Here is a 13,271-nt window from a genome sequence, read left to right on the forward strand (position 1 = left end):
CTGAGATGACATAGTAAATTCCAGGTCAGCCTGAGCTACAGTGAGACCCTACCTCAAAAAAAAAAAAAAAAAAAAATGAACTGGAGAAATGGATTATTGGTTAAGGTGTTTAGGCCTAAGGACCCCTGTTAGATTCCCCAGGATCCACGTAAGCTGGATGCACAAGGGGGCACATGCATCTGGAGTTCGTTTGCAGTGGCTAGAGGGCCTGGCATGGCAGCCTCTCTCTCTCTCTCTCTCTTTCTCTCTGACTCTTTCTCTCTCTCAAATAAATAAATAAAGTTAAAAAAATTTTAATTTAAAAAATTGCTTCTAAGCTTCTCTGTGCTTGAAAGTAACAGAACGCCAAAAAAAATCAAAACTGGGTCTAATGGCTTAATGCAATTTGAGGGGGCTTCTTAGCCCTCAAATAGAATAAAATCTTTCTGCAATTTCTTCAGAAGCATAGGTTATTACTTGTGCATACACCTTGGAAATTGGAGCAGCAAAATCAAGGCTTATACAAGTGCTTATAGCCACGGTGCTTTCAGTTTCTCAAAAAAAAAACAAAAAAAACAAAAAACCCTCTGGCTGTAGGAATTCCCATTTTGTTACTAAGGAAACAGGTTCAGAGATTAGATAGGACATCTAGTCACATGCATCACTCCCTGGAGGGACTCAACACCCTCCCTAGCATGTGTATATTTAGGGCAAATTCTTTAGTTTTCCATAACAAAACGGTTTTGATAGCCTCAGGCAAATGTATATGGAAAAGTTTTACTTGAGGACACACACACACACAGATGTCAAGTTGGGGATCGTTGGGGAAAAATCCAACCCCGCCCTACAATGTTTGTATAGTCAGGCCGTCACTTCAGAAAGATTTCAGTTTACACTGGACCTGTGGTCATATCTAAGCCCTAATTACCAATAAAGATGAGAGCAGTCATGTGGGCCCCCTAAGTTATCTACGTCTGGAAGGAAATAACAGAAATATATATATTTGCAACTAAATATCCCAAATGTTATCATCCAGTAAAACTAACATCTGAGTCCCTATTTCTACATAGCCTTGTTCATGTGCATCTGACATGCAATAACTTGAGGAAGAATATTCTCTCCCTGTAAACTTCACCATATTGCGAAACTTCCCAAATGTTTAAAGGCTAGATAAAACTCTATTGTGCAAATGCACTACGTTAACAAATCCTGTGAGATACTGCTATTACAAATATTGCACTAAATATTCCTTTTAAATACTGTCCACATTTCACTGCCCTAAGACTTTCTTAGAAATGAAGTCACTGGTACAAAGGATAAAAGCAATTTATTTATTTACTTATTTTTTCAAGGTAGGGTGTCACTCTGGCCCAGGCTGACCTGGAACTCTCTCTGTAGTCCCAGGCTGACATTGAACTCAAGGCCATCCTCCTACCTCTGCCTTCCTAGGGCTGGGATTAAAGGCGTGTGCCACCAACTCCCAGCAATTTTTAAAAATCTTAAAATCGGGGCACAAATATCGTCAAATCCTTTCAGAAAAAAAGAAAGAAAGAAAGAAAAAGAGCCCGCTCTCTTGTTAACTCATGTGATGCAGGACGTTGGATGCGCGCTGAATGTATTTGGACTTTAGTTTTTACTTATGAGAGAGAGAGAGAGAAATGGGCGCACCAGGGCCTCCAGCCACTGCAAACGAACTCCACAGACGCGTGCCCCCACCCTGTGCATCCATCTGGCTTAAGTGGGACGTGGGGAATCGAACCTGGGTCCTTCAGCTTTTTTTTTTTTTTGCAGGCATGCGCCTTAGCCTCTAAACCATCCCTGCAGCCCTGTGTTTGGGCTTTTTGAAAGTGCGCACATCACGGGTGGAGTGCTTGGGACGGGGGTGTGGGGTGTGGGACAACCTTGCACGTGGAGGAGGACGAGCCGCTTCTGCCGGGGGATGCTCCAGGCTGGTACCCAGCGGCAGGGACGGATCGACGCGGAGGAGGGGATGGGGGCGGTTTTCCTCCATCCTCCGCATCCCTCTGGGCCCACGGGGCGACTCCGAAGGGATGGGGAAGGAAGCGGCAGGGCCGAGCCCCGGGCCGGCCCGTGCCTCCCGGCCGCTTCCGCCCGCCCCGCCCCGCCCCGCGCGCACAGGAACCGGCGCGGCCTCCGCGTCTCCCGCGCGCTTCTCCCCACGCCCTCCGCCCGCCGCCGCGGCCGAGGCCCGGCCTTCTTATACTGCCCTCAGCCAATCAGCGCGCGGCGTCCCCCTGCCCGCCCCGCCTCTAGCCAATCACCGCTCTCTCCATGTCCTCTTCGGCTGCTCGGCTGCTTTCGGCAATTTTCGGCCTCCTCCGCCTCCTTTTTTTTTTTTTTTTTTTTTTAAAGGAGCTTGCTCGCTCGCCCGCGGTCGCGGGAGACGCTGCTGGCTCGCTCGCTGTTGCTTTTCTTTTCTTTTTTATTCTTCTTTTTCCTTTTTCTCTTCCTCCACCCACCCCGGGTTCGGAGCCGTTCCGGATGCTGTCTAGGGCTGCCGGATGTCTGATCTCCGGATAACCGAGGCGTTTCTGTACATGGATTATCTGGTAGGTGCGAGGCCGGGAGGTTGCTGGCTCGGGTCTCTTGGTCCCCCGATGAAACCCCCTTGTCTGCAAAAGCAACCTTGTATCGTTATGATTATTATTTAATTTTAATTTTAATTTTTTTTTTTTTTGCACTCTTTGCTTTGGGTTGTTCTTGGGGCTTTTGCCTCCTCCACCTCGGGGAGCTGTGTCCAGTGCCCCCGGGCCTGTGTGGGGGACTGACCGACAGGTAAAGGTGAGGCCGGGGGAGTGATGGGCACCACGGATGACCGCTGTCCCCCACCATCCCCTCCCCCCCCGACACTTGGGGACTTTTGTGGGGGCTGTTGAGGAAAGAAACTGGACTTTTCCGCCCTGCCTGGAGCCCCAGCTCCAGGTGCTATTAAAGAGCTATAACCAGAATGGTTCGCTAAGTGTTCATTTGCTTGTTATTAGATCTCTAAAGCTATGACCTTTTAAAAGCACATTACCATCAACTAGGACAGGGCTCAACTTAAACATTGCAACCCGGCTGGAGCTGGATTGGGTGAAGGGAGGTGGTGTTGGGGTGCAGCATGGCACTGAATGCCTCTCCTCCCGGGTCTGCCCGGTGCACAGACTGGCAACTCAGTTCTTCTTCTTTTTCTTTTTTTTTTAAAAGTCCAGCTTGGTAACTGAGAAGTTGAGGTGGGGGAAAGTGTCAGCACACTTGGAGAGATGGAACATGATCATAAAAAATTGATGTGCATGTGTGTGTGTCTCTGTGTGTGTGTGTGTGTGTTTGTAGCATTATGCAAGCCCTGTGTTTTTGTTTCAAAAATTATATTTTCCCCAGAGCTGCCTGTGTGTGTGCAAGCCCATGCTCAGTGAACACGGGCTGCATTCGACCCCATGCAAGGAACCGTGCCTCACAGTGTTTGGTTTGAACCTCTGTTGCTGGGCGCAGCTCATGTGGATGGTTAGGAAGCTTGACCCCTCCTGTCAGCTCGCTGGACGCAATGCACTGCACACTGAGATGCGCCAGTGCCTTCGAGGAATTGCACTGAAGGCTGTGCTGGGAAAGGCTGTGAACGCTTTCCAGTCAAGAAATGCCACCAAGGATTGCTTTTGCAATGCTACCTGGGCGTCTGGGTTGGTTGTAGCGGGAAGAAAAGGTTCCTCCCGCAGCTTGGGAGTGGGATGAACTCGCAGGCAGGCTTGCTGGGCAGTTTAAACGCGCGTGACCTTGTGGATGGAGCGGAGTTAATGGTTCTGAGCTCAGTTTGGGGGTCTGCTGTTTTATGCGTTCAAAGAAGAGACCTCTGTTTGTGGTGAGGGACGGTACCCATTCCGTGACAGTGGCCGGGTAAGTGGCTTATCTCCCTGTGAACAGTCTTTTAAAAAGCACAAGGTTGAGAGTTGTCAAATGTGTCCAGAGATTATCGGAGTTTACCGATTCATTTGTAGCTTATCTTATACAATACTGTGGCTGTCCCTTGTAATCTCCTTCCTCAGATGAAGAAAAACAAAATAAAACAAAACAAAACGCAGTTTGTTGAGGATAATTACCAGATAAAAGGAAAGTATATTTACCCATATTACTGGAAACCAAATTTGCATACTTAAATAAGTAGTGCTTTAAAAGGAATTCGAATTGCTCCGGTCATTTAATCTTATTTACTGACTGTGTTAAAAAAAAAATTATACATTGAGCTGGAGAGATGGTTTAGCGGTTAAGGCATTTGCCTGCAAAGCCAAAGGATCCCAGTTCGATTCTCCAGGACCCACGTTAGCCAGATGCACAAGGGGGCGCACATATCTGGAGTTTGTTTACAGTGGCTGGAGGCCCTGGTATGCCCATTCTCTCTCTCTCTTAAATAATAAAATATATTAAAAATAGATATATACGTTGCCACCACAAAGCTGCCTTTGAGTGCCAAAACCTACTAAAAGCACTGAACCAAAGCAGTATTAAAAACTGGTTGGTCAGGTTTATCTCGAGCTAGTCTGAGGTAGGCGAATGAATGTTTGTGGACTCAGGGAGACCCTGAGAGCTTAGGCGCTAATCATTAGGCCCCAAATTTGACTTGGCCTTTTTGTCTTAGCTGCTAGGCCCACTCCTTGGTTTTGCTTTGGTATAAAATCATTGTTTCGTCACTCTCACCATGCTTTCAAAAACTCACTAGCGCGGCAGTTAGTCAAAATCACTGGCTGCTCTGTGGGGAGGGGGCGGCCAGGGTCAGGGAGGGAACAAAAAAATCTTAAAGGAAACAGTTCAAGTTTTTTTGTTGTTGTTGTTTTGTTTTCCAAGGTAGGGTCTCACTCTAGCTCAGGCTGACCTGGAATTCACTATGTAGTCTCAGGCTGGACCTGAACTCATGGCGATCCTCCTGCCCCTGCCTCCCGAGTGCTGAGATTAAAAACCGTGCCTGGCCTAAGTTTTTTTTTTTTTTAAACTTTTTTTAAAAGACATTTTTATTTTTACTTATTAGAGACAGAGAGAGGGAGAGAGAGATAGTGAGTGAGAATTGGCACACCAGGGGCCTCTAGCTTCTGCAAACGAACTCTAGATGCATGTACCACCTTGTACATCTGGCTTACATGGATCCTGGGGAATCGAGCCTGGGCCCTTAGGCTTTGCATGCAAGTGCATCAACCGCTAAGCCATCTCTCCAGCCCCAGTTCTAGTTTTTATGGGTATCCTTGGAGCCCCTGTGAAAATATTTTAAGAAAATCCTGGAGGGAAAACAAAACAAACCAGCCCTCCTAAGGTAGCTCTATTATCTTTTTTTTAATTTGGGCTGAAGAGATGGCTTAGTGGTTAACGTGTTTGCCTGTGAAGCGAAAGGACCCAGGTTCGATTCCTATGCACAAAGTGGTGCATGTGTCTGTTTGTTTAGAGTGGCTGGAGGCCCTGGCACACCTAAGCTCTCTCTCTCTATCTGCCTCTTTCTTTCTCTCTCTCAAATAAATAAAATATGTAAATATTAAAAAGTTATTTTTATTTATTTATTTGAGAGAGAGAGGGAGAGCATGGGCGTGCCAGGGCCTTTGTCCACTGCAGAAAAACTCCAGACACAAGCATCACTTTGTGCATCTGGTTATGTGGGTCCTGGGGAATTGAACCTGGGTCCTTAGGCTTTACAGGCAAGTGCTTTAACTGCTAAGCCATCTCTCCAGGCCTCTCTTATCCTGTTTTGCTTATCAACTTTTCAGGGAAAAGGATGGGATACTTGACTCCTTTCTTCTACTTTTGAGATGGAGTCATTTGTTCATGCGTCATCATTGCATGGGTGGGTGTTGATTTAAAAATCTCTTTTCTGAAAAGGCAGAATCAGTTTCTTTGAGTGTACTCAGGATTGCATTTTAAAAATAAATTCCTAAGTTCTTTTACTTACCTTCCAGGAAATAAAAAAAAAAAAAAAAAAAAAGGAAGGAAAGAAAGAAAAGCTCCTTTTATTTCAAGTTAATTCTGCAAAATTTTGCTGAGTGGACTGGAGTAAATTCCCTTTCACGCACTTGACGGGAATACCGGTGCGGGGCGTCCTATCTCGTTCTTGTCTTTCAACAGTATTCCACACTGATGCTTCTTGTTTCTGTTGGAAAGAAGTGCTGTGTCTGGATGTGTATGGTCCATTGTTTTGGTTTTCTTTTTTTTCAGGCAAGCACTGTACCAACTACATTACATCCCCAGCTCCCAAATTGCCTTCTTTTTTGAGTGTGCGGGGTTCTGAGGTAGGGTGTCTGAAATTCAAACTCTCACTGGTCCTCCTACCTCTGCCTCCCAAGTGCTGGGATTAAAGGCCACTATGTCCCACTAAACTGCCTTCTTTTTTTTTAAACAAGAAATATATATATATATGTATATATATATATATATACACACACACACATACATACATACATACATATACATATATACATACATATATATTTAATTAGTTTATTTATGCACAGAGAGAAGAGAGACAGACAGAGAGAGAATATAGGCTCCCTAGGGCCTCTAGCTACTGCAAATAAACTACAGATGCATGCATTACTTTGTGCATGTGGCTTTACGTGGGTACTGGAGAATCGAACTTGGGTTGTTAGGCTTTGCAGGCAGGTGGCTTAACCACTGAGCCATCTCTTCAGCCCTATTCTTTTTTTAAAATATTTATTTATTTGACATGACATCAAAATAATGGAGCGACTGATTGAGATGGGGAGGTGATATGATGGAGAATGGAATTTCAAAGGGGAAAGTGGGGGGGGGAGGGAGGGCATTACCATGGGATGGGATATTTTTTATAATCAGGGACAATGTTAATAAAAATTGAGAAAAAAGAGAAAAAAACATAAAAAAGAAAATAAATAAATAATAATAAAGACAGTAGGCATGCCAGAGCCTCTAGCCACTGGAAACAAATTCCAGATGCATGTGCTACTTTGTGCATCTGGCTTATGTGGGTCCTGGGAAATAGAACGTGTGTCTTTGGGCTTTGCAGGCAAATGCCATAACTGTTAAGCCATCTCTTCAGCCCCCATTGTTCTTTTATTTAAAATATTTTTATTTATTTGAGAGACAGAGACACACACACACACACGCACACACACACGAGAGAGAGAGAGGGAGAGAGAGAGAGAGAGAGAGAGAGAGAGGATGAGAATGGGTGCTCTAGAGCTTCCTGCTACTGCAAACAAACTGCATACACGCATTACTTTGTGTGTCTGGCTTTACATGAATACTGGGGAATTGAACCCAGGCCAGCAGGCTTTGCAAGCAAGTGACTTTAGCCACTGAGCCACCTCTTCAGCCCTGGGCCATTGTTCTTTTTGTTTGTTTGTTTGTTTTTCAAGGTAGGGTCTCACTCTAGTCCAGGCTGACCTGGAATTCACTCTGTAGGCTCAGGGTGGCCGTGAACTCACGGCGATCCTCCTGCCTCTGCTTCCCGAGTGCTGGGATTAAAGGCGTGTGCTACCACGCCTGGCTTTAAACTATTTTTATATTTTATTTTTATTTATTTATTTGAGAGAAAAAGAGAGGAGAGAGAGAGGGAGGGAGGGAGAATGAATTAGAATGGCTGCTTTGTGCATCTGGCTTTATGTGGGTTCTGGGGAATCGAACCTGGGTCCTTAGGCAAGCACCTTAAGCCATTTATGCAGCCCTGGGCCATTATTCTTTGTGCTCGGTGCCATCGGTTAACCTTTCTTATTTGGACATGAAGGGAAAGGAAGAGAGGAAAAAAATATATATATATACATATATATATATTTTTTTTGGTTTTTCGAGGTAGGGTCTCACTCTGGTCCAGGCTGACCTGGAATTAACTCTGTAGTCTCAGGGTGGCCTTGAACTCACGGCGATCCTCCTACCTCTGCCTCCCGAGTGCTGGGATTAAAGGCGTGCGCCACCACGCCCGGCTTTAAAATATATATATTTTTAAGAGAATAAGACTTAGTTTGTTCTGAAGCCAACTATGAGGGACCGTGGACCAGGAATACAGATTCAAGTTACCCCAAATGCCATGTTCCGTGGTAGTAATGGTTTCATGGATTTTTTCAAATATTTAAAAGATACATATTTTATTTATTTAATCATTTGAGTTAGAAAGGGAGGGAGAGCCACGAATGGTGGCACACACCTTTAATCCCAGCACTTGGGAAGCAGAGGTAGGAGGATGGCCGTGAGTTTGAGGCCACCCTGAGACTACATAGTAAATACCTCAGAAAACCAAAAAAAGAAAGAAAGAAAGAAAGAGAGAGAGAGAAGGAGAGGAAGGAAGAGGCACATAAAGAGAGAATGAGCGCATCAGGGCCTCTAGCCACTGCAAACGAACTCCAGAAGTGTGCACCATGTAAGCATCTGGCTTACATGGGTACTGAGGAATCAAACCTGGGTCCTTAAGCATCATAGGCAAGTATCTTACTCACTAAGCCGGGGGTTTATTTTAATAGCTTTTCATATGGTCGAGATGGTGTAAACAGATGAGGGAAGGAAACTGATCGTAGAGGTTGCTATTCTGTCTTAAGTGTGTTCAGAAGCGACAGCCAAGAGGAAGGACTTGTCTTAGTAGTTTAAGACGGGATTTTAGGGGGTCTGAGCTCAGAGACTAGGGGCCCCTTGCGAACCTTCCGTACTGTACCATCCGTGTATCTTTGAGTACGGTGCCTGACTTGGTACCTGGCCATGTAGGTAAACTGATCGAAGGCTAGGTGGGAGAGGCCTTCCACTTTCTCTCTGCTACACTCAGATGAGATAATATCTGTTTGGATTAGGTATTTGGTTCTGCGGAATGCAGAGTGTATCCTTTTCCACTTAACTTTAAGATTATCAACATGTAATTTGTTTAGCCAGGCTGGCAACTTACACATGAAAGGCTTATCTATTCTAGAGATGCGGGCAAGGCCAGTCCCCTGGTCCCCTTTTTCCTGATGAGGTTTATAAATCAAGGTTTAGCTGTCTTCCTGCTAGCTCACCTCTGTCCTGGCAGGTAGAACTACTATGATAATGTGCAATTGTAGTGAAAAATATAATGAGAAACATTGCTGAGGGCTGGAGGGGTGGCTTAGCAATTAAAGCGCTTGCCTGCCAAGCCAAAGGACCCAGGTTCGATTCCCCCAGGACCCACGTAAGTCAGCTGCACAAGGTATCGCAGGCGCCTGGAGTTTGTTTGCAGTGGCTGGAGACCCTGGCGTGCCCATTTTCTCCTACCTGCTCCCCCCACAACTCAGATAAATATTTTTAAAAATTTATGAGTTTTTTTTTCTGGGAGGACAGGATCAACTTCTAGATTCTGTGTGTGTGTGTGTGTGTGTGTGTGTGTGCACACTTGCATTGTGTGTCTGTGGAGCTCAGAGGATAACTTCAGAGTGTTGGCCCTCAACCTGCACCTTGTTTTGTTTTCATAGGATTTCTCTCTTTTTTTTTTTTTCCAGCTGGCAAGGCCAGCTCTGCCTCCCTTCGCTGTCAATGCCCTGCAGTGATGTGGGCTGTACCTGCGTCTGGCTTGATGTGGGCGCCCTGGAGCTCGGGCGCTGAACGGTGGGCAGATGCCTTTAACCACGGAGTTGTCATCTCCTTAGCCCCGAATGTTCTTTTCGTCCTGACGTGTGTGCGGATTGGTCTAAATCCCACACTTGCCCCTCGTGTCCTGTTTTAGACAGCGCCTCGTGGCTGGGATGAACATCCAAACCCGGCGCAGCTGAGGGAGGAAAGGATTTACTTCAGGCTTCCGTATTCAAGGGGAAGGTCCATCAGAGGTAGGAGGAGCTGCTTCCATACATCCAAGCACAGAGAAACGACCACACAGCCCATAACACACAAAAGCAGGGGGCTGGAGAGATGGCTTAGCGGTTAAGGCACTTGCCTGTGAAGCCAAAGGACCCAGGTTCGATACCCCAGGACCCACGTAAGCCAGATGCTTAAGGGATCACAGGTATCTGGAGTTTGTTTGTAGTGGCTGGAGGCCCTGGTGTACCCCACTCTCTCTGTCTGTCTCTTCTTTCTCTCTCTCTGATTGCAAATAAATAAATTGAGTTAAATTAAAAAAAAAAAAAAGCAGGGCTAGAGTGATGGCTTAGCAGTTAAGATGTTTCCCTGTGAAGCCTAAGGACTCATGTTTGACTCTCCAGGTCCCATGTAAGCCAGACGCACTAGGTGATGTAAATGGTGAAGGTCACACATGCACACAAGGTGGCCCAGGCATCTGCAGTTTGGTTGCAGTGGCTGCAGGCCCTGCCAACCAATTCTTTCTCTCTTTCTGATAAAAATAAAATAATGGGGGACTGGGGAAATGGCTTCGTGGTTACGGCATTTGCCTGCAAAGCCTAAGGAACTGGGTTTGATTCCCCAGGACCCACGTAAGCCAGATGCACAAGGGGGCGCATGTGTCTGGAGTTCGTATGCAGTGGCTAGAGGCCCTGGCATGCCCATTCTCTCTTTCTCCCTCATAAATAAATAAATAAATCATTAAAAAAAAATAATGTGGGCTGGAGAGATGGCTCAGCGGTTAAGGTGCTTGCCTGCAAAGCCAAAGGACCCAGGTTCGACTCCTCAGGACCCACGCCAAGCCAGATGCACAAAGAGACACACACATCTGGAGTTCATTTGCAGTGGCTGGAGGTCCTGGCGTCCCCATTCTCTCTCTCTACCTGCCTATTTCTGTATCTCTCTCTCAAATAAACAAAGAAAAATATTTAAAAAATAAAAATAAGCCGGGCGTGGTGACGCACGCCTTTAATCCCAGCACTCGGGAGGCAGAGGTAGGAGGATCTCCGAGAGTTCGAGGCCACCCTGAGACTACATAGTGAATTCCAGGTCAGCCTGAGCCAGAGTGAGACCCTACCTCGAAAAACCAAAAAAAAAAAAAAATAAATAAAATAAAAATAATGTAATCGTCAAGTAGTTGAAATAAAATTTAAAAAAAAAAGACAAAAGCAGCAGACACAAAATTGACAGCTACGCCAGGACCCCTGCAGAACTTGGAGCTCTCAGGAATTCAGATCTGCCTCCAACACACCTTAGGGCTGGACCCCATGATCCGCCCCATTGACACCTCCTCCAGCCAGGTGACTGGAGACAAACTTTAATACAACACTTGAGTCTATGGGGGACATACATTCCAAGTCCCATATGCCCTGAGAGCAACAGCAGTGAAATGCATGTAACCCAGTGATTTAAATGAGATAGTGGAGGTAAATTTATTTATGAACAACATGTTGTTTTCCAAACTTGAAATGATTAAGTGTTGTGACTCTCTTGCTAACACTCTTCTCTTTCCTGTGGAATGACGTTAGACTTTATGTGTTGGGCAATATGTATGTATGTATATGTATATGTGTATGTATGTATGTGTGTGTGTGTGTGTGTGTGTGTATAATTATATATAATATATAATATATATATAATATATATATAAATATATATATATATAATTTTTGAAACATTTTATTTATCTAGTTTATTTCTTTATTTGAGACAGAGAGAGAGAGAGTGAAAATGGTCACACCAGGGCCTCTAGCCACTGCAAACAAACTGCAGATGCATGCGCCCCCTTGTGCACCTGGCTAACATGGTGTCCCCGGGAGTCGAACCTGGGTCCTTTGGCATTGCAGGCAAATGCCTTAGCCACTAAGCCATCAGTCCAGCCCAGTGTTAGGCTATATTTTAAGCTAGTCTTAATATAATGAAAGCTAGGGAGCTGTAATCAGCAGTCAGGGAGTCATAAGACTTTTAGGGATCACTTCATACCTATAAAAGCTGAAACCACATTCTCATATTATCCTTAACCCAGTCAACAAATACTTATGGAATCCCTGTGTTGCACATGACCCGGAAAGTCACCGAGGATGAGTCCTGATGCGCCACTTGATTGTGGTTCTGGGAGCCTCGTGGCTCTTGAGGAGCCTGAAGACACTGGGGAGAAAAGGCAGCTCTAACTTGTTCCTGTTCTCTCTAGTTTATTTCCTTCATATATATACGTATGGCTTTTTTTTAGTGTGTCTCGTGTAAATACCGCCGCCCCCTCCCCCCTAGGGTGGCAGGAATTCAATGGCAGCCAACCATTGATTGAAAATATTTGGGAAAAATTATATCTGTACTGATGTCTGACTCTTTTTTTTTTTTTTGAGGTAGGGTCTCGCTCTAGCCCAGGCTGACCTGGAATTCACTATGGAGTCTCAGGGTGGCCTTGAACTCTTGACGATCCTCCTACCTCTGCCTCCCAAGTGCTGGGATTAAAGGCGTGCGCCTCCACGCCCGGCACTGAGGTGATTTTTAGATTCTAATGCTCCAAGAGGCCACAGGTGGCTATCTAGGCATCTTGTTACTCATTCTCCTGGTGTCATTCTTAGGGGTGCACATTCCTGCTGCCTCATCCCCAGCTCCTCTAGGTGAGGTTGCTAAGACTCGGGATCTTTTTGATTTAAGTCTGCGTGGTAGTCTGAATGTATCATGGCCCCATAGAGCCAGGTCTTTAATTAAAATTGAGCGTCTTAGCAGGCAGGTTCCTGTTATAGAGGCATGCCAGGTGTGGGGGGGGGGGTGGATCACAGAGTCCAGCCCCAAGCTGTTTTGGGGGGCAGGTCTTGAGTCAAGCCCTGAGACGGGTGGAGGGCAGTTTAAGCTCTGGCAGGTTTGTGGTGCTGGCTTGTCGGTGGCTTCTGCTGCGACGCGGGCCACTGATGGCGTTCCCTTGGGGTTTGCAAGCCTGAAATAAAAGCCTTCCTGCGTCTGGTTGGATGTTTGTCCCAGCGACGAGGAGCTGACTGCAGAGGTCTCTCATGCCTCTTCATCAGGTGCTGCCTGGGAGGTGTTAGGCTATATTTTAAGCTAGTCTTAATATAATGAAAGCTAGGGGACCCCAGTTCAACTCTCTAAGACCCACGTAAGCCAGATGCAGAAGGGGTCACATGCACCTGGAGTTCGTTTGCGGTGGCTGGAGGCCCTGGCACACCCATTCGCGCTCTCTCTCTGCCTCTTTCTCGCTGTCAAATAAATAAATAAAATATATTAAAAATATAGACATTAGGCCACAAGCAGCCTTTCCTTCCCGACTTCAGCAAGACAGTCCTGGAACGACATTCACCTTGTGGGATTTGTTTGGGTAGACATCTGGAGAGAAGCAGGCGTTATGAGCCAAGGTCTGAGAAGTACGTTCCAGATAACAAGAAGTGGGAGTTTCCCATTACCTTTCACAAATGCAGTCAGTGATGGTATATCAAACAGCTTTCACTACTACAAAGACACACCAGGGGAAGGCTATGTGAATACACACACACACACAC

The 13,271-nt window shown here is 45.8% G+C and overlaps 1 protein-coding gene across 2 annotated transcripts in view; it reads left to right on the forward strand.

Annotated features, from left to right (window-relative positions):
* The first annotated feature begins 2,374 nt into the window (after nt 1-2,374).
* Nucleotides 2,375-13,271, forward strand: part of Arl15 (ADP ribosylation factor like GTPase 15) — a 446,458-nt gene continuing 435,561 nt past the window's right edge. For both annotated transcript variants that reach the window (XM_004664945.2, XM_045139041.1), the window contains exon 1: nt 2,375-2,549. In XM_004664945.2, coding sequence (XP_004665002.1) covers nt 2,502-2,549 — 48 coding nt within the window. In that variant the 5' untranslated portion in view covers nt 2,375-2,501. The remainder of the gene's footprint in view (nt 2,550-13,271) is intronic.

This window comes from Jaculus jaculus, chromosome 20, assembly GCF_020740685.1.
Source record: "Jaculus jaculus isolate mJacJac1 chromosome 20, mJacJac1.mat.Y.cur, whole genome shotgun sequence".
NCBI lineage: Eukaryota > Metazoa > Chordata > Mammalia > Rodentia > Dipodidae > Jaculus > Jaculus jaculus.